At 33.5% G+C, this 24,126-nt stretch overlaps 1 protein-coding gene across 2 annotated transcripts; it reads right to left on the bottom strand.

The window, feature by feature from the left end:
• Positions 1-1,971: 1,971 nt before the first annotated feature.
• LOC139098813 (shootin-1) lies at positions 1,972-21,025 on the bottom strand. Of its 2 annotated transcripts, none has more exons than XM_070651145.1 (9): positions 20,746-21,025; positions 14,518-14,930; positions 13,499-13,610; positions 13,094-13,185; positions 12,880-13,025; positions 11,235-11,347; positions 10,948-11,116; positions 7,398-7,788; positions 1,972-2,252 (listed from the first exon to the last, which is right to left on the bottom strand). In XM_070651145.1, the coding sequence occupies exons 2-9, from the start codon at positions 14,825-14,827 to the stop codon at positions 2,047-2,049; spliced, it is 1,539 nt and encodes a 512-aa protein (XP_070507246.1). In that variant the 5' UTR covers positions 14,828-14,930; positions 20,746-21,025; the 3' UTR covers positions 1,972-2,046. The 2 variants fall into 2 exon arrangements, with proteins under 2 accessions (XP_070507246.1, XP_070507252.1); XM_070651151.1 differs by having other exon boundaries at positions 20,866-21,025.
• Between the last annotated feature and the right edge of the window lie 3,101 nt (positions 21,026-24,126).

Genomic DNA, 24,126 nt, shown 5'->3' with positions numbered 1-24,126 from the left:
CATCTCAATCCTCTCAAAGAACGTTACGTAATGAGTAAACAGCCCCTAATGAGAATAATCAAAAGATTTCATTAGTTTTTTATTGAAGGTTCCAAATTAGAACAAGTGCCTTGAAAGAAAACATCTCAAAATTTAAGAATAGCCTTCATTAATTGTAGTCGAAATTGTACAAACGAATAAGAGCTACTTACTTTTTACAATCAATATACTAATCCTGAAATGTTTTATTTCCAATAATAAAAAAAATCAAAAATAAGTAGATAGAACCAGAGTCACAAAACAAGCACCTGTGACAGACAAAAACCGTACAAATTCTTGGTAATTTGTGAGGTTTTTCTTACAAAACTTGCCTGTTTTGCAACTCTGGATAGAACAGTGATGGGCAACCTGTGTGCCGCGGCTCATTTTTGGAGATGCCATGCTGTTTCGGGTGGGGTTTCCAGTAAGGTGTGCTGTGGAAAATTAAAGGTTGGCCATCACTGAGATAGAACAAAAAGTATGCCTTCCCTGTTCCACGCGGAAGTTTAAAAAAAGATATATATCATGAAAATTAGTGCCTTAATTTAATGCTGTCAAGCATTTTTCTTTCTAATCAAGACAAATAATCAAACCTTGAACCTTATTTTTGCAATTTATATGAACAATCTAAGAGAATTTTCAAGTAAACCAAAGTCAATTTATGTATTTTGCAGATGAAGATAATCGATGTATTTACAAGAAATTTGCAAATGTAGAAATTCGGTGTGAAATTTTTATCATATTGAATAAAATCCTTTAATTTTATGTAGAATATTAAATAAAATAAATAAATTTTATGGTGAGAAAGTATAAAATAAATTTAAAAAATTTTATTTAAAAAAATCTATGAATTGTTTTAATTTTGATACAAAATAATTTAAGTAATGTGATATGAATCAGGGGTGTTGGGTGCTCATTGATTATGATGAATAGCTTAAAATCGAGTTATTTATTTGTCATGAGTTATTCATGAAATTCTGAAATGTTGTTGACTAAACAACTTTGTATCATGGTGAAAGTATTCATTTTGTGATATTCGTTGTCATTAATGTTTTTGAGGCAATTTTTGGATGTTTGGATCAGACTGGAAATTTGAACGTCGAATTCCTTCGACACTGAAAGTCGAGTTCAATAAAGACGTCTAAGGGAGTCGACTAATTACATATTTTATTTTCGTACCGAAGAAAATGTTATTGATCAGACGTAAAAATCTAGTTATTAACTAGATATTATTTCAAAATGTCCACTCGGGATGAAAGCTATTAGATTTGATACTAAAGACATTATCTCTTAACAGAAATAATGAGCATACCATACCAAATGAGTGTGCTCATGAGTATCAATGAATACAATTGAACATGCTCAATTTTGTGGCCAAATTCATGACATGCTCCTTGTCTGTTAGGATATTGGATGTATCTCGATACTTTTCTAAGGTTTTCTTTATTATCAGTCATCTATGGCTATCATCTAAAATATATCCTTGGAGTATGGCATGAAGGTTTGTCTAAAGGAACATTCGGAAATCTACGGAAATTGACGGAAATTGTCCACTAACATACTAAGAAACCGCTTTTAGGTACCGTTGTTGTATTTCTTAACAACAAAGCTTGCTCATTGCCTGTTTCGGGACTTTACAGAGTGTAAAAATGCAATGAAAATCAGAGTTTGTGAACAAAACAGGAACCTGTTACAGGCAAAAACCATCAAAATTTCTTGATAATTTGTAGGTTTTGTAAGAAAACTCCATATCATTTATTATGAAATTGTAGAAGCTTTTTGCTGTCATGGCCTGTTTTGCAATTTTGTATTAAATGTTATGTAATATCTGTATGCTCCCTAAGAATATATATGAAAATGATTATCCATGAATATTATTAGACATAATCTTAAAGTGCTAACACTTAGCTTAATTCAGAGGCGTCAACCACTCTTCCCCTAGAATACTCTCCATAGCTTAATATTCAATCATCACAATCATCAGTTCTCCCCAACCACACCCACTAAATTCTTGATTCTAAGTTAATTTCATATATTAAGATTAAATTTCTTAAAAACTGTGGACAGCTCATTGTCAATCATCTTTTTACTCAGGCGGTTTTGCTGTTGATTCTTTTCTAGTAAATTATAAATGTTGCTATATTCATCTTTTGGTGATGTTGGAATTGTTACTTTGTGTCGTCTTCTCAATGTCACCTTACCGCTTTTTAGATCAGCAATTACAGCTTCTAGACCTAAAAAATATGGAGAGAAAAAAAAGTGGAATTAAGTAATTATGATTGAATTTTTGGAAGAAGTGAGCATGAAAAGAGGCTAATGAGCTAAGAATAATGTGTCAATATAGCACACTGAGGTGATCAAAGCATCCCGAACAACACATCGTGTTCAATAGGGCAACGCTACGTAGCCGAATTGACGGTAAGACGCAAAGTCACCTTGACGGCATCATGTCCGCGGGTTTAGACCCAACGGCAACAAATGTGAACAGACGCATTGTGCTGCTCGTGTATGCTTTATTCCCACATTATTCTCAACATCCTAGCTTCCTTTGCCTGTAAGTAAAACATCAAATATTCGTTAATTTATTCACCATTAGACCCAAAAATATTAGCAAATCAACCAAAAGTATGGCATAAAGTTTATAAAAAGTATCTCCAACACCAATCCATGAGACAAAACTTGTCATCACCATGTCTATAAGTTTCTTTTTTATGACTTCCGTTCACCGAAATTATTTTTGTGATGTGCGACATAGAAGAAGAGTTTTGCACTCTGCTGTGACATGCATGTATTATGATATTTTGGCAGAGATAAGCTTACAATTCATTCTTTTTTAAAGAGGAAATGAAAGTTGCGATAACTTCTTGCAATTACGATGGGAGATTATCAAATGAGTTACACGAAATTTATGGTGATTTTAAGTTAAGATTGTCAGCATATATAAAAATTGCCAGATGTATTCGGATAATTCATAATAATCTCATCACTAAAGTTTCCCATAGGATTTGGCAATTACATGTAAATATGTGCATACTTTTTGCAAGTCATTGAGAATTTACCCAGAATTTACATAAAATTTACACGTTTATGCCCACCCTTGCATATAATTGTCGAACACCAGTTCCCTAGCATCTCGGTTTCGAGACAAATCTCGAGATTAAGACTTCAAAGACTGGGATTAAGTATCGAGAACAATTACTTATCAGCACCGTATAATCAAATGCCATTTAAGTATCACAAGGCAGCAATAAGCGATAATTTAAAGTACATGTGGATTCCATATGACTTTATTTGTCTACTTTGTGTCACTCAAGCAAATTTAAACTGCTAGGTTAATGAATATTCGCAAACTTTACAAAAATACTAAGGAAGCATTCGGAAATTATGTAACCCTTTGGGAGGAGGGTCAAATTTCGTTACGGATTACAAAATTTTGTTCATAATATTGCCTTAAAGTAGAGATCGTCCTAAAGAACAGGCCCTTAGCCTTGGACGAACTATAAGGTAGAACAGAAAACTGCTCCAAACAGGCAAAGAGACCGTTTTTTGGTACCGCAGTAGTCTTCCTGTATCATAAAAGCTTGTTCTTTGCCTGTTAGGGTGCAGGCATGCGAATCTAAAATGCAGGGAATAAGAGTCTGTACGGATTGAAAAGTTTATTTCCAGCAATATCTAATTTCCGAACGATTCATAAGAAGCACCATTCATAAATGAGGGCCTGCAAGTAGAAATGAGATGTAAGCATTTTGACTTCTTTGAGCTATATTTCTTAAATCTTACATTATTAATATGACATATTATATATTTTCGGAAAGGTCTTAAATTGTACTATCCAAAAAAATTAACTATAGTTTTACATAACATCCAGGGTTGGAACTAGGGTTTCTGGAAGCGGTTTTCCAAAAACCGCAAAACCGCACTTTTTGACCTTAAAATGCGGTTTTTAAAAAACCGCGGTTTTGAATGAAAAAACCGCAGTTTTAGAATTTTGTATGGAAAAAATTCATTTAAATCCACAAAATGTAAATTTTTGAAGATAAATTCGAAAATTAATAAACATTTTCTATTACATTAAAAGCTGGACTAAAATCTTACAAAATTTTAAGAAAAACTTTAATTTCAAAAGTTTTTACAGCAAATAATTTTTTTGACTATTTTATCAACCAATTTGGAACTGAATCTAAATAAAATGGAGGAAAATAGAAAGATTTAATACTTTTATGCATAAAACTCCATATTTAAATTTTTTCAAGAAATTTCATACATATGCATGAAAATTGAAAACCGCAAAAAACCGCAAAACTGCGGTTTTTGAAATTCTGAAAAACCGCAAAACCGCGGTTTTGGAAAAACGCGGTTTTTCAGAAACCCTAGTTGGAACATGAGTGCTTTGAATGTGATGAAAACCATACTTTTTCAGTGGAACTTTTCATTCAGTTCCAACTATGCAAAAAATATTCTTAAAAAGAATTAAAACGCAATGTAAAGAAATTTTGAAATTAACTCTGGAGTTCTGAAATATGAATTTTTCAACTCTGTCTACTTTTAATGGGGTTTTCACAAAAACAGGGAAGCATATTTTCTAATGATTTAAACATCGTTTGATAGCTATTTTTAAGCATAATTTTGTTAGCATAAAACTTTTTCGGTCGCATAAAATTTAAATTTTTAAAAACCGTTAAACCACTTTTTCATGTTTTTCACTGAAAATCATCTTAAAATTCATTTTTCATGATTTTTGACTTCTGAAACAAGTTTATAGATTTATTATCAGTATTAGAGTATTTAAAACTTATCTTAAAAGTCAAAAATCATGAAAAATGAATTTTAAGATGATTTTCAGTGAAAAACATGAAAAAGTGGTTTAACGGTTTTTAAAAATTCAAATTTTATGCGACCGAAAAAGTTTTATGCTAACAAAATTATGCTTAAAAATAGCTATCAAACGATGTTTAAATCATTAGAAAATATGCTTCCAGTGAAAAGTTATGGCTGTTTTTGTGAAAACCCTAAGACAGAGTTGAAAAATTCATATCTAACTCCAGAGTTAATTTCAAATTTCTTTACATTGCGTTTTAATTCGTTGGTTTGTGCATCTAAAAACCTCAAAAGAATATTTTTTGCATAGTTGGAACTGAATGAAAAGTTCCACTGAAAAAGTATGGTTTTCATCACATTCAAAGCACTCATGTTCCAACTAGGGTTTCTGAAAAACCGCGTTTTTCCAAAACCGCGGTTTTGCGGTTTTTCAGAATCTCAAAAACCGCAGTTTTGCGGTTGCGGTTTTCAATTTTCATGCATATGTATGAAATTTCTTGAAAAAATTTAAATATGGAGTTTTATGCATAAAAGTATTAAATCTTTCAGCCTCCAATTTAGATTCAGTTCCAAATTGGTTGATAAAATAGTCAAAAAAATTATTTGCTGTAAAAACTTTTGATTAAAGTTTTTCAAAATTTTGTAAGATTTTAGTCCAGCTTTTAATGTAATAGAAAATGTTTATTAATTTTCAATTCTTCAAAAATTTACATTTTGACGTTTTTTCCATACAAAATTCTAAAACTGCGGTTTTTTCATTCAAAACAAAAACCGCATTTTAAGGTCAAAAGTGCTTTTGCTCCGCTTCCAGAAACCCTAGTTCCAACCCTGGATGTTATGTAAAACTATAGTTACGACCTTTCCGAAAATATATAATATGTCATATTAATAATGTAAGATATAAGAAATATAGCTCAAAGAAGTCAAAATGCTTACATCTCATTTCTACTTGCAGGCCCTCAAATGACGTCATCAAATATGATACATTTCTACCTTCTCACTCTTGTTTAACTGATATTTAATAAGTCATTACAACTTCAAAGAATCAATCTATATAAATGACGAATTGTTTATAGTTCACGTCAAAACAACTGTACAACTGTGTATTGTGTATCATCAAATCAGCTGACTACTCATTGCTGACGAACTAAATAGAACTATCCGCGACAGCATTAGTCACTGATTCAAAACTTTCCTCAACTTTTAATATTTTTAGATAATCAGATGCTTTATGTTATAACATCAACAGCCGCAAAAGATAGATAGCAAAATTTTGACTAAAAATGTCAAAACATTCAATTTAATTATGCAGATGTCCAGTCGACTAAAAACTTGTTTACATTCACATCTTTTCAAATTCATTTGTATTTTCCTTCATAACTGCATTTAACCAGCTATTTTATTGCATTTAAAGCCCCCTCAAAATTGCTGCAAAAAGAATTAACGAAACGAGCAAAAAAATAAATAAAAATTTCATGCAATTAAGTTCCTTACATAAGAGAGAGTTGGAAATAATTTGAAGTGAAAATAAAAGTTATAAGTGATATAAATGGCAACAATTTGTCAATAAGCAAGCATTGAATTATTATGAAAACCGAGACAAAAATAATAAAATTGATTCTCCATGCATGGAATTGACACGAGTCTATAAATATCTTTGATGAGCGTTTGTTGTTCTTAATAAAGCTTGTTTAATCAATTGGCTGGAATTAGGGTTACCCGATGCCTCGGTATTGACAGATTCTCGAAACCAAAACCGAAGAAGAGACCGAGGACCGAAAATAGAGATCGGAACCGAAACCGAAGATCGGAACCGAAACTGAGGATCGGAACCGAAATCGAGATCGGGGACCGAAACTGAGGATCGGAACCGAAACCGAAGATCGGAACCGAAACCGAGGATCGGAACCGAAATCGAGATCGGGGACCGAAACTGAGGACTGGAACCGAAACCGAGGATCGGAACCGAAACTGAGGATCGGAACCGAAACCGAGAATCGGAACCAAAACCGAGGATCGGAACCGAAACCGAGAACTTTAGCCGAGATCGAAACTACCCGGGAAGTCTAGATCTCGATCTCAGCATCAGGTATTCTTAGCTATCAGTACCAAGCATCTCCAATGCGTATAAAATCAATTACAACCGAAATTTCCAAATTTATTCAATTATTCAAAGCGAGGACCCCCAAATATCTTCATATCCTCATTCTACAGACCTAAAGTCTTCCAAGGATGGGCAACCTTATTTCATTGTCGGCACACCTTGGTGACAAAGCACGAAGTCGCCTTAAGTCTTTGAGTTGGCAGGACTCCATTGGAGGCGCATCTCAAAAAAAGTAGAGTCAAGCAGTGGACATTTAGAGTCCGGACTCCAAAGTCCTGCCAACTCTGCTTGACTTAACTTTTCTATACAAAATTCGAATCGACTTCGAACTCTGGTTTTTGGTAAGCCTCGAACAATACCACACACGGCATATATTCCATGACATATCCATAGAATGCACAAAAGTTGCCCAAAACTACTCTAATCACAACCCAAAAACCACAAAATTTCATCCTACCTGTTGATGCCTTCATATGTTTCCTAGAATTTGTACTATTCAATGTATTTTGAGCATTACTGATGGCATCACTAAGTGACTGTTCAGTCTGTGAATTCGATCTTGACCTAATGGTAACTTGAGATACATTATTGAACATCGGCGGTGGAGGAGGAGGCGGTGGCGGTGGTGGAGCCACCTGCTTTGGTTTTTCACTTTCAGAATCTATAGCTGTATAATCCATTTTAGCACTAAGTCTCACATTTGCTTTAAATTGTCGTAGCTCCTCTTCTGCATTCTCAGCTCGATTTCTGGCAATGTCTAGCTCAATCTCGAGAAGCTGGACTTGAATTTTTAGAGACTCAACTTCTGAATTTATTCGTTCTTCCATTTCTTTTTCTACATTTTGCTTCTGAATATCCAAATTTTTGTGTGTGTGTTGGAAGTGTGATTGATTATTTGGGATTAAGGATTATTAACATGTTAATTACGTGTGTTAAATTATTTACATGCTGTGTGAATGACTGAATTAAATGATTAGGAATTTGAGTCATATGTCATTGAAATACTTGACGTAATCGACATTTGATACCATAAATGCTTAAAAAAATTGATAAAGAGCAATAAACTTGTCTTTATTTAATGCCGCATGTCGTTCCTATATGTATACTTTCATATTATTTTATGGATATCAAAGCATTCCATAAAGTTTCATTCATAGGAATACATAGGGGGAAGTTCACTTGTTACGTAACGTACTTATAGAGACTTAGAAGAAGGGGACAAGCTAGTGATTGGGAAATGGGAAGAAGGGAAGAAGGGAAGAAGGGAAGAAGGGAAGAAGGGAAGAAGGGAAGAAGGGAAGAAGGGAAGAAGGGAAGAAGGGAAGAAGGGAAGAAGGGAAGAAGGGAAGAAGGGAAGAATGGAGTTAAGTAAGTAGATTGAGGAAAAGATGCAAGGCTTCTCGCTAAGTGCTTCAAGTCGACTTAAATATCATATGGAGTCGAGTCGGCTTGAGTCAACTTTTTCATACAAAATCCTGGTTTACTTCGATTTCTGCTTACGATTCAAGCAATACATGAAGATTTTTTTTATGGAAAGGAGGCTGATTGGTCAAAAAGTCAGTTTGGTGTAGGGTTTGGCAAATAACCTCAAGTCTGCATTTCCTGCCTTTTAGATGAGACAATTTTGGGTTTGCAAAGGGTAGAGAAGCGCAATACAGTTGTCCAGAGTGCTTCAGCCTATCCTACCAAGGTACCTATTTCTACCTCCCCGTGATGCACTCCTGTCTATGCCAATTCTTTCAATTGGTGCGGTAAGTAAGTACATAAGTAAGTTCTGTAGTTTTGGGCTATACCTTATCGTACGTCCAAGGCTGTAGACCTGAAATTTCGGACGAACTTGGAACTAGGGTTTCCAGAATTCCCGTTCCCGTGGAATTTCGGAAATCGTGAACGAGAAAATTCCCGTTTTTAGAAACCCAAGTTGGGACGAACCCTAAATGTTTGAGTTACCTAATAAGTGAACTGCCCCCACAGCAAATCCATGACAGAAAAGACTAATTTCCATCCCAGCAAGCCATTTAATTCAATTATCCACAACATATTTAATAAGGTTTTAATAACAATTTAATTACACTTTAGATCCACTAGACCAGTAATAGCATTAAAAATAGTAAAAAAAGTGTCAAAAAATTTTAATACTGTGCTGTTCCTCATCACAACTTAATCCGTAACCCAGGGTAAACGCATAGAAAAAGTGACAGTTATTTTTGTAAGGTTTCACAAGAATTTGTACTGTTTTTAGCATTTGAAATTTGAATAAAAAATTAACGGTAAAAACACAAAATTTTTAACGTTAATATTAATTGATATTTGCTGAATTAATCAAGTAAATTGATAATTTTTCTGCAAGATATCAACTAATTATCGATAAGAACTGAAATTTATGCTTTAAATTCAAGGAAAAGTTAAGTTTTTTGTGAAAATTTCTAACGGATTTTCAAATTTCAAACATAAGTGCTAAAAGCAGGACACTGCTAAAATGTGAATGCTAAAAGCAGGACACTATCCGTTTACCCTGGTCCGTAACCAATTAAAAATTTTTATTTATGTCTATAATTTAATTTGGATAGAACACCATGAAGATTTTCTTTTATGATCTACATTCGTATGTGATTGTGTAGCTTGAGAATTAAAAAAATTGACAATCATGTAGGTTCATTGATGTAATTTTCAGTTTTAATGACTAAGAACATGTCGAGAACAATTCGGCAAGTTCATTAAACTTATTTAATTTAATCTCATTAGAGCATGAATATCTGATTGAAATAAGCTGTCAGGAACAGCTTTAAATTGATTGCTAAGAAGATTTTTGAGCAACTCGTGTTTCTTGGGCTATACACGTGACAGATTTCTGCAATGTATGTAGGCTTAATCGTGATAATTAACAAGATTTAGCACTTTTACTGCTAAAAGCAAACAAAAGCCTCAAATCATAATAATTTTGAGAGTCAATGATGAGTCTCACGAGAAGATATTTTTGCAATATCATGTGAGAAAGTGAACAATACAGTAATGAGATTACAGTGTTGATGATCATCTTGGGATGGTTGATCACTTGGTATACATACGCACACCTACATCTAGACAACGATGTATCCTAAGCTTACTGCAACTACACTTTCCCTTGATCCAACCCTAAGGAATATCCTACGCTTTATATCCTACCCTAAGCGAAGGATATAACTTAGAATTCGATCAAAGGTGGGTGTAGGTACCTTGGATCAACGTTACTTTTTGATTGATGAATACTCGATGTATACTTTAGGGACAAGGGTAGGGATACCCAATACTACTGTAGGAACAATGGTAGGTGTTTACCCCGAAACTGGCTTCTGGTTTAAAGACTCAGTTCTATATGAATTTTGAATTAATATAAAGGTTTAGTTTATTAGGTCATCCTAATATCCATCCGAACATAGTGAATGAGCTTATGGCTCATATACTTCAAAAAACACATAGTTAGACCATGTCTAGTTCACATATTTCTAAGATATAGCAGTACATGTATTATGTCATGTCTAGATCAGATAATGAGATCCTGAAATGTACACGACATAGAAATTTGCTGAAAATCCGGTTCCTGGCCGATCCAACTCTAGCCTTAGGCTGAATTTGATCGAATCTGGCCTGAGGTCAGAGTTACGTTGACCTGAAGCAAGATTTCCGGGCATTTTGACGTTATATGACTTCCGGATGATACTATCGAAATAGTACTAGACATGAACTACATCTGATAATGCTCAGATGCCAACTCTGTTAACAAAACCGGGAAGTAAATTTGCTTCATGATAGTCAAATTTTGATTATTGCTTTAATTGCACGACAAGCCCCAAATCTACGTAATTGTTCTTAAAATGAGCTTTTTGTGCCATAATTACAGCACAACAAATCACGTACTTTCATGTAATAAATCACACAATCATCATACTACATATTAAAAGAAAATCATCATGAACTATTCATCATACATGTGTCTATCATCAGCATCCAAAATGCATATTACTCACATATTCTATAAATTGTGCCTCATAATGTGCCTTTTGTCGCTTCAGTTCCGTTTTAAGATTGGCAATTTCTTCCGTTACAGTTGTTGCTTTACCATCAGTCGAATCTCGATTGTGTCTTTTAATCAGTTCATCGCGTTCTAATTTAACGCGTAAGAAAGTTTCTTCCATTCTGTATAATTTCGTATGGATGGAATCAAAAGAGAAGAAGAATTATTAGAGTCCATAACTTTTATTATGATGATGATTGCTGCTGCTTCTCATTAAAAATAAAAGTTATTTCTTGTTACCTTTTACTGGTGCTTAATGTCTCATACATATTTGCTTGCATCAATTTTGTGAGATTTTTAAGTTCGGCAGTTTCGGATTTGAGTGTTAGATTTTCAGCTTCCAATTCTTGTTTCTGTAAGAAATTTGAAAAATGGTTAGACATTTAATGAGTAATTTTGATTTTTATGAAGTTTCAGGTATGGTATATCTTATAGCTTTGTAATTTGTAGCTAAGTGTACTTTTAAATTACTAATCTATTGAATGCACCAAAAGAAGGTGATGATGTGCTGATAGTTAAGTTTATTTAGATACATTTTAACGATCTTAAAGGCCCCCGAATAGCCAAAGTCCCGAGTAAACAAAAATACATTATGCCTAGTTAATGGCAAGTTAATGTCTAGTTACATAAAAATGAAGTTGGATTGAAAATTCGGCCGGCATTTAAACCGAAACCAGCACTATTTTAGATTCCAACCCCAAACCGAATACACTTTAGATCAAAAATCAAGCAGAATCTAGCATTAAATCAGAGTCATGCCAACACCAAGTTAGAGTCCAGCCCCAGGCCGCATAATTAAGCTTGACTCTGACTTGGAGCAAATTCGGCTTGTGGTTGGACTCTGAGCTGGTGCTAGATTTGGCTTGGGACTGGACTCTGACCTGTTGTCGGATCCACCTTGGATCTTTACTCTGACCTGGTGTCGGATCCGGCTTGGTTCTGAACTGGTGCCGGATTCAATTCAAATATGAGTACCGGATTAGTTTCAAATACGGCACCATAATAGAGTCACGAACTGGTGCCAGATTTTGAATCGATTAGCAGACTTGAGCTATTTGAGATTCTAATACTAAACGAAAGACAGAGCATTTGACTTTGAAAAGAACTTCAGACTATATGAATGTTTACCCATGATGTGGTGTAACAAGAATGTGATTCGAATCTCAATGATTGAACATCCCATATCTGTATATGGTAGAAGAATCGATCATAAAAAAACTTCATGTTAGACCGCAAAATTGTGGTTGATTTATCGGCGCTAAAAGCTACACTACAAAACCATCTCTGTACACCGTCCACATATTATATTACAGAATTACTATTTTTTTTCTTCAAAAATGATCAATCTATTGGAATTTGCAATGGAATACTCGGAATTTGCGTTAGGTAAATCAGAATTACCAATTTCTCCCGTCCACCTGAACGTAATAAGTGAACGACTCCTTGCTGCCACTTTGGATTACGCAAAATTCAATTTGAATCCAACATTATTGAATAATCTATCGGAAGTTTGACTTAAATCACAATCTTCATTCCATCAATCCCACTTGAGTTAATTCCAACAATAATTCGCAATCCCAGATTAATTCAAGCCAATCTCCACCATTTTAATCACCATTTCATCATCTACCTCACATAATTTTCTAGTGAAAGAAGTAAAACTCGTTTCGCTGCTTAACTACTTAAGAATAATTCACAAGCTTCTGTTTTAATGCTGATAATCTCTTCAGAAGCAATCAGCTAAGCGCCACACTTAATATTTTATAGACGAAAGAATTTTGTTGCTTAAATTAATTTTTAACTCCCCAAAAAGTGTCTAATTAAGTGATTATCGATGTTTTAATCGATGATCATCAGACTAACTGTAAATCATAGTCAATCTCACCTTTTCGAGTAGATCTGAAATGTGTTCATTTGCCTCATACAGCTGTAACTCGACATTGTTTAGATAAGATTTCAATTTCTCAAGTTCCATCATTAAATCTAAACTTGAACCGCTGTTTATTAAACCTCTTGATGACTCAAAGGATACTGGAATTTGTGGAATTTTAATTGATGTATTATTGCAATATTTACAGCCATAAACATTATAAAATTACCTTCATCCTTAATGCTTTCAGGTAAAATCTCTTCCAATTTCTTTTGTAGCTTCTTATTCTTCTCTACCATGTCAATTTGTTGCTTCTGCAAACTGGAAAATGTGCATAAATAAAGAGAAAAAATAAGTACATTCCATAAATGGTTCCATTAATTTCCTGTATGCTTTATGTTGTGTCCAGTGTTGTCTAAACATTTATGTGCTACGGCTCACTTTGGTGGTAAATTTTGTGCAAAACCGTATACGGCATGCGGTTCTGTCATCTGACTCTGTTGCTGGTTCTGTCACCTAGTTTGGCATTTCATGCAGCTCATGACATATCCAAAGAATCTCAACATCACTCTAGCGCACCGTGACACATAGTTTGAACAATACTGTCTTATGTTGCTGTCTTCTTTTTACTTACTTTTCAATAGTCTTTTGCAAATGCATTTTTTCGGCATTATCTCGTCTCAAATGCGTCAGTTCCCGTTGTAACTCATCATTCTTGTTTTGTATTTCCATATTTTCACGTAATGCTAATTTGGCAATGCGGAATGAGGAAAGAAATTGGAAAGAATTATAGAACATGAACAGGAACATGTATGATTTATGAGCGCGTTTTAATAGGAATGAAGGACTGAATAGTATCTTATATTTAAGAGTTGAAAAATTGGGGATTTTGAGCCATTTGACTATTTGCACTTGGGATCAAGTGTCTATATGACTTGGAAGTCTGTAAAGCGCGTACAAGACTTGGTAAGCGATTACAGGTACCAAGTAGTCTGTCAAGTATCTACATGAACTTGGTTTTCTGTCAAGTGTTTACAGGACTTAGCAGTCACTAAGTGTCTACAGGATCTTGAAAGTCTACCAAGCATCTAAAAGGACTCGGTCTAATCAGTGTCTACAGGTTTTTGATGATCTACTCTATATTTAAATTACTTCCAGATCGACACATACTGATATGTAGCAACCTAGTCGACGAGGCGAAAGTATACTTAGAGCCAAGTGGCAACCGCTTGGCAAAACCATTGTCCATTCGCATCATATGAAGCTAGTAATTACGATTATGTTTATGTACGTTTCGATATTATTTATGGTCAATCATGGATAATGTTATGTTAGAGCCTAGTTCTAAATACATTTAGTACCATTTAGTCCTAAATACATGCAATGCCGCCATGTCTTTGTGTAGGTAACAATTCCGTATGTGCCGATCGGGCTATAGCCAAGGATTGCAAATGCTAATTTAAATTTAATTCCAATTCTCGTTCAAATTGGCAATCCAAAACAGCCAATAATTTCCTTTAACTTCATCCACAACCAACAATCAAACAATTCACTTTTCCTTCAATGAAAATCACGCTCAACATGGTCATTGCATTGTGACCCCAAAACAAGCATTAACAATAACATATCGCAAAAAGAACCAAGCAACCTTACCTTCTTCATATTTAGATATCAATTGAGTCTGATGGTCTTTTAAACGTTTATTTTCATCACACAATTTCGTTATAACGATATCGTTGTCAATTTCCAATTTTGGAAGGTTCTGTTTCATTTGTGCTCTATTCAATGGCATTTTTGGATGTACATTTTCAGTTGGCGACGTTGATGGCGATCGACTCTTTTGCGACTCGTTATTCGAATCATCGTTCAAACTAAGATTCACGTATGATTGAAATGATTTTGTTTTGTTGGTCTGCTTTAATATGGGAATACTACTTTTGCGACCTGTTGGTGAGTCTGCCATGATTCGGTTCGCTTGATGTGTAGATCAATTGTATGCGGCGAAGAAGCGGAAGATGATTCGCAATAGATGCAGCAATAACAAAAAAATTATCTATTAAAGAATACTGGAAATACGAAAAATATATTACATCTAATTATTTATTACTTTTCCTGTGAATATGTTTTTTACTATTTGTGGAAAACAACAAAAAAGAAAAAGTTGGAAAATGTGAAGTTGAGTTGAAGCATTTAGCGCATTTTTAAAATATTGTGAATGTTTTGCATATGTTTGATACAAATGTATTGATTTAATTCATTTAGACAGCATATGGCGTATTAATGGCCTATAATCCGACCACCAGGCCGACTTAACTCTGACCTGATACAAAATTTCATCGGATCTAGTCAGAGGCCATAGTTACACCTGCATGAGGTTGGATTTTCAACCTTTTCTGATTCGTGTGTATTCCGGATCAATTATTCTCAAAAAATTAACACGAAATTCTGTAAAAACGTTAATAATTCCTTCAATCTGCATGAAATCTTGATACTAATCGTAGCCCGAGCAACAAAATGCAGCTCACCGTATTTTAGCTCACCGTATTATTTCAAGAAAATGTCTTGAAGCAGCCAGGCAACTTCCTCAATCAAAACTAATGAAAAAGGAGATTCAGTTTAATCCCTTTTATTAACACCAAATGGAAATCACCTAAATTTGATACCCTCATGGATGTCAGAGATTAAATTAGACATCCATGAGGCTGTCAAATTTAGGATGCGTCCAAATGGCTGCCAAATTTAGGCCGTTTTATTTGGTGCTAATAAAAGAGTTAGCGGAGTCTATAAAGCTCCGTGGTGGAGTCTTCTTCATTTATGTCCCTTGGGTTCGTGCCTTTTCGTTGATACAGCTACATACACTAACTACCAAAGAGCATGCTTTCATCCCTTATATACAAAGAACATACTTTTTTCATCCAAATTAGCATGCTCACAAAATTGAGTAAACTCAGAGTATGTTCTTTGTCTGTTAGGGCATGGTATTTGCAAGGTACCTAAAAGCGGTCTCATTGCCTATTATATATTAGGTTTATTGATGCTTTAGTTATGTTATGTTCTTCACCCAATTTGATTAAATTTACTCAATATTTTGCTACTGGTAAATAAGATGTATTACTGCAAATTTGCCAATTGTATGAAACTACACACCGCAAAAAAAGATCTTGAATTTCTCGCTAAAAATTTATGCAAATCACGTTTTTCCGCTTGAAGTACATCCAACTATAGTTTTTTTCTTCTTTCCAACATTCAAATTATTATTAATTTTATTCTCATCATCATATTTTAATTAAGTAAATGCCATACATGAAAATATGCTTTGTTAGCGGCAGCAAAGAAGAAGATTAAGACATGGGAAACATTGAAATTGTAATTTTTGTTTACAAACAAAACAATCACCCACGCATTGTTAAACATTAAAACATTCATTAAATGTTTCATCACATAGCTGATAAGAAGTAATATTAAGTCAGGTTGCTCAGCAAGTCTTTGTCATACTTTTTTAAAATGAAATAAAAAATGTTTCATAGTATGAAATTTTAAGGAAGTTGATAAGAGCTATGTGCAGTCATAATGACACCGATATGATAACGGAAATATGTCAGATAGCCGGAATGTAAAGTCAGCCATAAAACCAGTTTTTTAAGTGTATTGCTCTCCTTAAAATTTATTTCATAATTCGCAAATGTAACGTTTGTGTTTGTACACTTGAACTTCCAAACCATCTGTAGCTCTGTTTTCATTCTCTCTTTTTGTTGATCATGCCTTCATCGAGAATAACACGAGAATGACTCAAATAGGATCGGCCCGAATAACACATTCATATGAAACCTGTTTTTGTTGTTGTTTCTTTTCTTCTTTTTAGAATGTATGTAAGTGTATCGCGGGTATTAGTCATACACATCGATCAGTCAGCATATAAACATTATTTTTTCCCTATTTTAGCAGACTAATCGCACTTTAATCTGTTCTCTCTCTCTGGAATTTTCGTTTTTTGTCTGTTTAAATTCGATTTATCTTTTAGCTGATCTCGGCCAACTTTAAATTAGTCAGTTTGGCTAGGAACAAAGAAATATTTTAGAAATCGCAGCACTTTAACCTCCTGTAGACTTTTTGTTTTCTTTTTCCATCCACTTTATGCTGCTTTTTAGGTGTGCACAAACATGTTCGAACGTTGTGATTCATGTCCAAATATCAGTTTACTTTACAAAGGAATTAACGACATTCGATATTCAATATTTTTGAACGAGCATAATTAAATATTCAATAACTGCAGTCATTGGCAAAGGATCAAAATTGTTTTACTTAATAATGCAAAGGTCAGTGATTCATTAGCAACTTCTTCCTGATTATTTGATCGATAGTTCAAATAAATCATTAAATCATGTGAAAGTAAATCAAGAAGAAGAAAGGTTTTATAAGAGAGTAAATATTACATAATATCAAATAATGTCCCCGATTAGCATAAGCTGATTAATCGGTTCGAAATTCGACACGAGACAGGTGTAGCAACGACTTGAAGCTGGTGCAAGTGCTACAGATAGTCTTCAAGCAAAATGATGGACTGTAGTTAAGTGACCACGAATACCACAAATCCAGCATTTGGCATTAGATCGACATGACTCTGGCTTAGTCAAGGGTCATGTACCTCAAAAGAACTATACATTAGAGTGGCTAACCCTAAAACCGACTTTAAACCGAATCTTCTTTCAAATCAGACTCACACCAGCCTAGAACCGACATTCTGATCGATTTACCGATTTGTGCTATATTCGAGGTCATTTCATTACCACTCATCGTTTACCTTAGAGACTATCTGTATATAAAACGCTCCATAATTTCATTTTGATGAGTTTGATTCAGTCGGTCATTAAAGAAATCTTTATATTGATAGACTTATAACTGAATTCAATGAATATAGATGGCTTATATTAAAAGGCATTTCCTGTTCGAGATTTAATTTGGAATATCTAAAAATGGACCACACACTTTTGTAACTCAAAACTGAATACATCACTCGAAGCGACTCATTTGAATATAAAATCAATTCTTGGATAATAAATTCTAGTCTAGAATGAGGAAGACGAAAGGATGAAAGGCATTCTTTCCCTTTATTTAAGTCATATAATAGAAGCTGTTAGTGTTGAAATAACAGATGTAACTTGTAAATGAAGGAACTTAAGAACATTGTTTGAAGATTGTAAACAGACTGGACTTTTCTATGAAGGGGAGTAACATTTTTGGGAGGGGAATAACAGCTAAAGAAGGGGTCTTACAACTATAGAAGGGGACTGACAACTATAAAAGGGGGTTAACAACTATAGAAGGAAACAAACAACTATAGAATAACCATGAAAGGGGAAAATCAGCTAATTATGTAATTGAATAATAATTTGAATACAAAATTACCGTTGACATATTCTCAACAGAAAGGTGTCGGTTTCTACATCTTCATAAAGCCATTAGCAGTTGTCAAGCAATTTTATTGACTCTACACAAAGAACTTATGAACAATGAACACAATCCATTACCCTAAATATGAATAATTTGCATCAATAGCTTGTGCCGCATGAAATTAAAATTACTGACTATAATGACAATTTCAAATATTACCTCAGACTCAATGAGCAAGATGAATATCCAGAAGATAATTTCTTTTATTTTGACACAAGCACGTCACCTTCATATATTCATTCATAAACACAATAATGCGTTTTGTTCATCTGCAAAATATGTGGAAACATTGACTTTTTTGACTCATTCTTCTTTTCAAATGTTCAGGCACATAGCAATTTAAGAAATTGTATTTGAGATTTGCCAGCCAAACACAAAAAAATGCTAAATTTAAAGAAATGTTTCTTCATTCAGTCAGTGAATAAGTATATAGCATATATGCATATATGGAAACAAAAAAAGTACTTATTAACTGCAGGAAAAAATTGTATGTTAGATGAAAGTCATAAACAATACAAATTGTGCACATACACGAAAAAAAAAGAAATGAAATTCCATTCACCTTCTACTTCTTTTCAACATTTTTGTGTATGTCTCATTTATATCCATTGCTTTATGCTTTATATTATAAAAATTCCACTAATGATTAAACAACAAATATTAGAAAGAAGAAAAAATAAAAGAAAATGTCTGTTTTTTTTCGGTACATTGTTCACATTTCACTATCGACACAAAAGAGCCAAGTAATGAAGCAGATAATTCTTTAAAGTCTTATGATCGCTTTGCTGGATTGACAATTTTCCATGGTTTTAGTTTCGATGTGTGTTGGATTTTGGAGTGAAATTAAATTTGTAACGACAAACAATTGACTTACAATCTTCACTCAGAATGGAACAGGGAAAGCACGTGGCGTAGAAATGGCCAAAAATACGGTCTCATTCTACTTGACTCTGATCTGAGAGTGTGATTTTATTAAATCTTGCACGGTTCAGAGTCATGCTGAACTAAGGTCTGATTTTTGTCCATTTCTTCACCGGAGATACAGGGCACAAATCGGTCCAAAAATCAGCACCACCGATTTAAGCTGAATCCAACACTAAGTCAGTGTCACGCTGGTCTAGGATCGAATTTCTAAAAGATTAACCGATTTGTGGTATTTAGGAAATTTTAAGGGAATTCTCAGAGTTGTTTTGATACTTTTATGCCTATCAAGGCAACTCTGGTTGCCATTGGGGGAAGTTTAAATTAGGAAAAAATTTAAAAACGTTTTCAAGAAATAACTTGGAAATAACTTCAGAAACAATCAATTATTGCCCCTAAAATCGGCAACCGATCACCAATGACCATCAATTGTAAGTCTCATTTGACAGGCTTTGCCAATTTAAAATGCTGGATAATTACAAAAAAATAAGATTTTAAACTTTTTTCCTAGTTAAATATTGGACCACTAAGTTAAATCTAAAAATCAATATTTCTTGATTAAGGCATTCATCAGACTCACTCTGAGAGACAAAAAGTATGCTTTCATGGTGTGGAAAGATCACTGCAATAACTAAAAGCGGTCTCTTTGCCTGTTAGGGCCACTTAGTATAAGAATGTCACAAAGATATTATTCACCCCTTAAAAACTGAAGATAATGTATAAGTGGCCGATCCCTGATACTTATTATTGATTCTTTATTTTCTTCATTGATTATTAGTTTTATATTGCAACAAGGTAGTATTAGCAATTGGCAGAAGACGGCTAGCGGAAGAACCAGCTTCACATGCCAATTAAATGAGAGGTCATGGATTCACAATTGATCTGAACGGTCAGCGAAGAAAGTAAGTAAGCAAATGAAGTTTTCTATTGGTTCACTAATCTCAATTGATTTCATATCAAACAATCAATTGTTGGCTTAGCCAAATCATATATCATGCTGAACGCTAGTCTAACCAGAGTTGATATGCCAGTTGGAGTCTGAACTCCAAAACCCTATATTTTAGAGTCCTGTCAACTCTGAGTTAATAAACTCTGAATGATGAAATCAACTAAAAAAATATTTAAAAATCCTATTTTTTTTTTAAATTTCTAGAAAGAGGAGCAATTCCGTCAATCTGGACAGTCTGTGAACTTATGTACTCCTTTGATATCTATTAACTTGTTTTCTTCTCTCCTCACTGTTGTGCCCATTTCACGTGCGCTCATAAATGCGATATACATAAAAATATCGCGGAGAAGAAAAAGAAAAGAGAAATGGGACAATCACTTGATCACTTGTTGATTATAGCCAGTTTGATCATGAATATTTATGCATTGCATATTTATGCTGCTTTTCGATTTCACACAGATTTTTATTATTTTTTTACTTCACATTTTCCATTTTAGTTTGTTTTTGCTTAATTATTGAAATATCTACAAGTGTTGAGAAATTCTGCTTCGTCCACCTACCTGTCTGAATTCTCAATATGTATTATAAAATCGTTTTTTTTTTTTGCGAAGGCTAATTCAATTTAATTGACCATTAAAATCTAAATTTATTTCTCATTTGAGTCTTTTTTTAACGCTTACACTCGAATTTCTTTTATATAAAGTCTGCTTATCGTTATTGCAAATTCTCTTTCTATATAATAATAACACTAATGCCCTTATCGTAAATCAGCTGATTGTACTATATTTTTTTTTTTGATGAAAATTGAACGAGAACTAATGTTTTCGCGTCTGTAACCGACGAATGTTGAAACCAAACTGAAGTTGACAAGTGTTCTCGACTCAATGCTGAATGTTTTATGTGAATCATTGAAAACATTGGACATGAAACATTACCAACAAACATTGTAAAGTCTGTTATTGTTTCTAATGCTGCAATAAATTATATAAATATGATTATATCAATAAATGATTAAAGTTTTGATATGAATAATAATTGTAACTTTATATAGCACATTGTTATCTTAATATGAATTGATTTTTAATTAGCGACAGATAGACAACAATCAATCACCTTATCAAATGGGTCTTTTTGAGTGAAAATTTGATGGATTTTTTTCCATCAGCTGATTATTGGAACTAAGTCAAACCCTGAATCAATCCCTAACAGGCAAAAAACAAGATCTTGAGCTTGCTCACCTCAGGTCAAATATAAATAGATTCAGTAAAATCGTGAAGTTACTGCTACTCTTGGAAGGCTATGGCGTAGAGATTTCCCGGATCGAAAAGCAGCCTCAGATCCCGAATCAACTCGGTTCCAAAGTTCCACAGGTCAGATTTGTTCAAATCTTTCTGGGCTAAGATTAGAGTAAGTCAGTGTTGGATATGGCCGGTCCAATTCAGTGGTGGGACAACCTGTTTTTGTGAACTTTAAGTGCCAAAAAAAATTTTGGAAATGCTATGAACCATGTTGGATTTGAAATGTCGAGTCTGATACAACGATAAGGCGTGTAAAATAAAAGGAGATTGACATTGGTCCAATTCAACAATAGGTGGTGCAATGAGCACTAAGAGAAAAAGGTTTAAGTGTACTTTGTACCACGCTCCCTAACAACCCCTGGTAGCTCAGTAGGTAAGAGCACTTAATATGTAATTAAGACAGGATTGGACTCGAATCCCAGTCAGGCCATATTGTGAGGAAGTGTATTTTTGTCTCTAAAACTCTAAAATTGTAAGTTTCCGAACAATTAGAATTGACATTGTAATAAGCATGAGACTACAATACACTCCCATACTCAATCCCTGACATCACATTTGAAGTTTAAGATTGTCACATATAAAATTCATTAATTACACATTTACACTTCTAAAATTCGTTCAAGGTGTCTGCTCACCATTCATATCACTGAACAATTGATAACTAGTAAGTGGATCATAAAAGTCAATTGTTTTAAAAAAATCTGCACCTTTAAATTAAATGCGTGGAAAGAAAATTAACTCAGTTATTATATTGTAAGCTAAAGAAGTCGGATCGGGATTTAGTGTATGATTAGTGAAGTGCAAATTTGTCATGACAAATATTTTTAGTAGATCCACTGGTAAGTTCAAGTGCTTGTTTGTGAAGTTATTTTTGACAAAAGATTTGTGATATTTAATGATTTAAAAGTGTAATTAGATAAATGGATATTGTGAAAAATTTAATTAAGTCTTAAAAATAAATTTAAGATTTACAGTCGTGATTATTATCAAAAAATTGATCATTCTAAAGACGCAATTTGATTTCCAAGCAGAAGCTGTTTACGTTTAGCATTAATATGACTGTAAATTGAAGTGGCGTCCATTTAGTGTTAACAAAAGTGGATTGGATAGTCCTAAAAGCTCAGTGACTGAGCCTTATTAATTTGTGTTGTTCAAGCACGTGACTGTTAAGTGACAATTTTAATCGAAAATTGGATTTTATCTATTATTAAGTTTTCAATTAGTTTGGTTTAAGTTGTGTATTTATTAGTAGGGCTTTCTTGTGTATTTATTCAACAACTGTAACATGATCAAGTTTCTTAGGAAATAAAAGGAAGTTAAGCAAGCTCAAATGAAAAAACTTGGTTTATTGATCCATTATCCCACTCCTGAACGTCGCGACTCTGGCACGGTTACCGAATACAAACCGAATCGGGAGTCAGATTCACTCAAGCCTGGGACCAGATTTTTGATCCATTAATCGATTTGAGCTATTCGGATAGTGTTTTTGAATTCATATTGTTTATAAGCACAGCTCGAAATCGACTCGAATTTTATATAAAGCCGAGTTGACTTTTGTTCTAATGGACAAAAAACCGTTAGAACTAGTCACTTAATAAACGGTACTAGACATTAATATGCCTTCAACCAGTTATAAAGCATTTTTGTCCACTCATGAAACTTGCTTAAAACTAACTATTTACCGAACTTGTTACTAAGGCTATTGCAAAAAAATCACCAATCTACAAATATACATAAAATTCTTGCAAGTCATGAGCATAACTAAAAGTAATTGTTGATAAGAAGTAAAACACAATCAATCAATCAATGCTATGTGTGTAGAAGCTTGGTAGAAGCTGTATCAAATTCAGACTACAAATACAAAAATCATTCTACAATAAATATTAAAATTTATTCGTGGGTTGTGATAAGTCAAGTGAGAAATGCACAGTTCAATTGAAATGTTCTTGCTAAAATATTCATAAATGTGATCATTTGAAGAAGTGGCCGTTAAATTTTTAAAAAATAATAAAATTATTGAGAGTATGACACAGTGAATAATTGAAAATAGGCTCATACCCTAACAAGGACAGAGACCGCTTTTAGGTACCGTAGTGGCCTGAATCTGTGTCAATAAAACATGTTCTTCCTTAGGGATGATTGCAAGTGCTGCATTTTTAAGTAAACTGTCAATAATTTTCTAAAAATAAATTTTTTTATCGAAAGCTTAAATTCATCTTATCTTCTGAAAAGCAAGAATGTATTAGTCTTAAAACTCTCATCCGTCTATAAAAAAGATTAATAAAAGTAAAATCATATATAATTTTCAAAGTTACCTTATCTTAATTTGTAAGCGATTATTTCTGTTCCTCAAAAACTTTATAAAAAAAAATATAACAAAATTCATTCCGGGAAATAAGTTTTCGTCATAAATGTGTATATAATGAGTTCTCCTAATCAATATATAATAAAGCATGATGAAAATATCATCATTAGTTACTTTTTGGATGACGTCCATCCAACTTTTGTGTTTCTACACGCATGCATTAATATTGAATTATCATAAAAATACATAGGTGGTTAAATATTAATTAAGAATTTGACACCGATTGATTAAATAGGAAATCACACTGCTAAAATATTCATGGATATTGTCAGGTTAAC

The sequence above is a fragment of the Chironomus tepperi genome, unplaced genomic scaffold (assembly GCF_022539635.2).
Source record: "Chironomus tepperi strain 1889 unplaced genomic scaffold, CSIRO-AGI_Ctep_v1 contig_37, whole genome shotgun sequence".
Classification (NCBI taxonomy): domain Eukaryota; kingdom Metazoa; phylum Arthropoda; class Insecta; order Diptera; family Chironomidae; genus Chironomus; species Chironomus tepperi.
The sequence above is the reverse complement of the archived record's forward strand: the minus strand, read 5'-3'. Positions and strand labels throughout refer to the sequence as shown.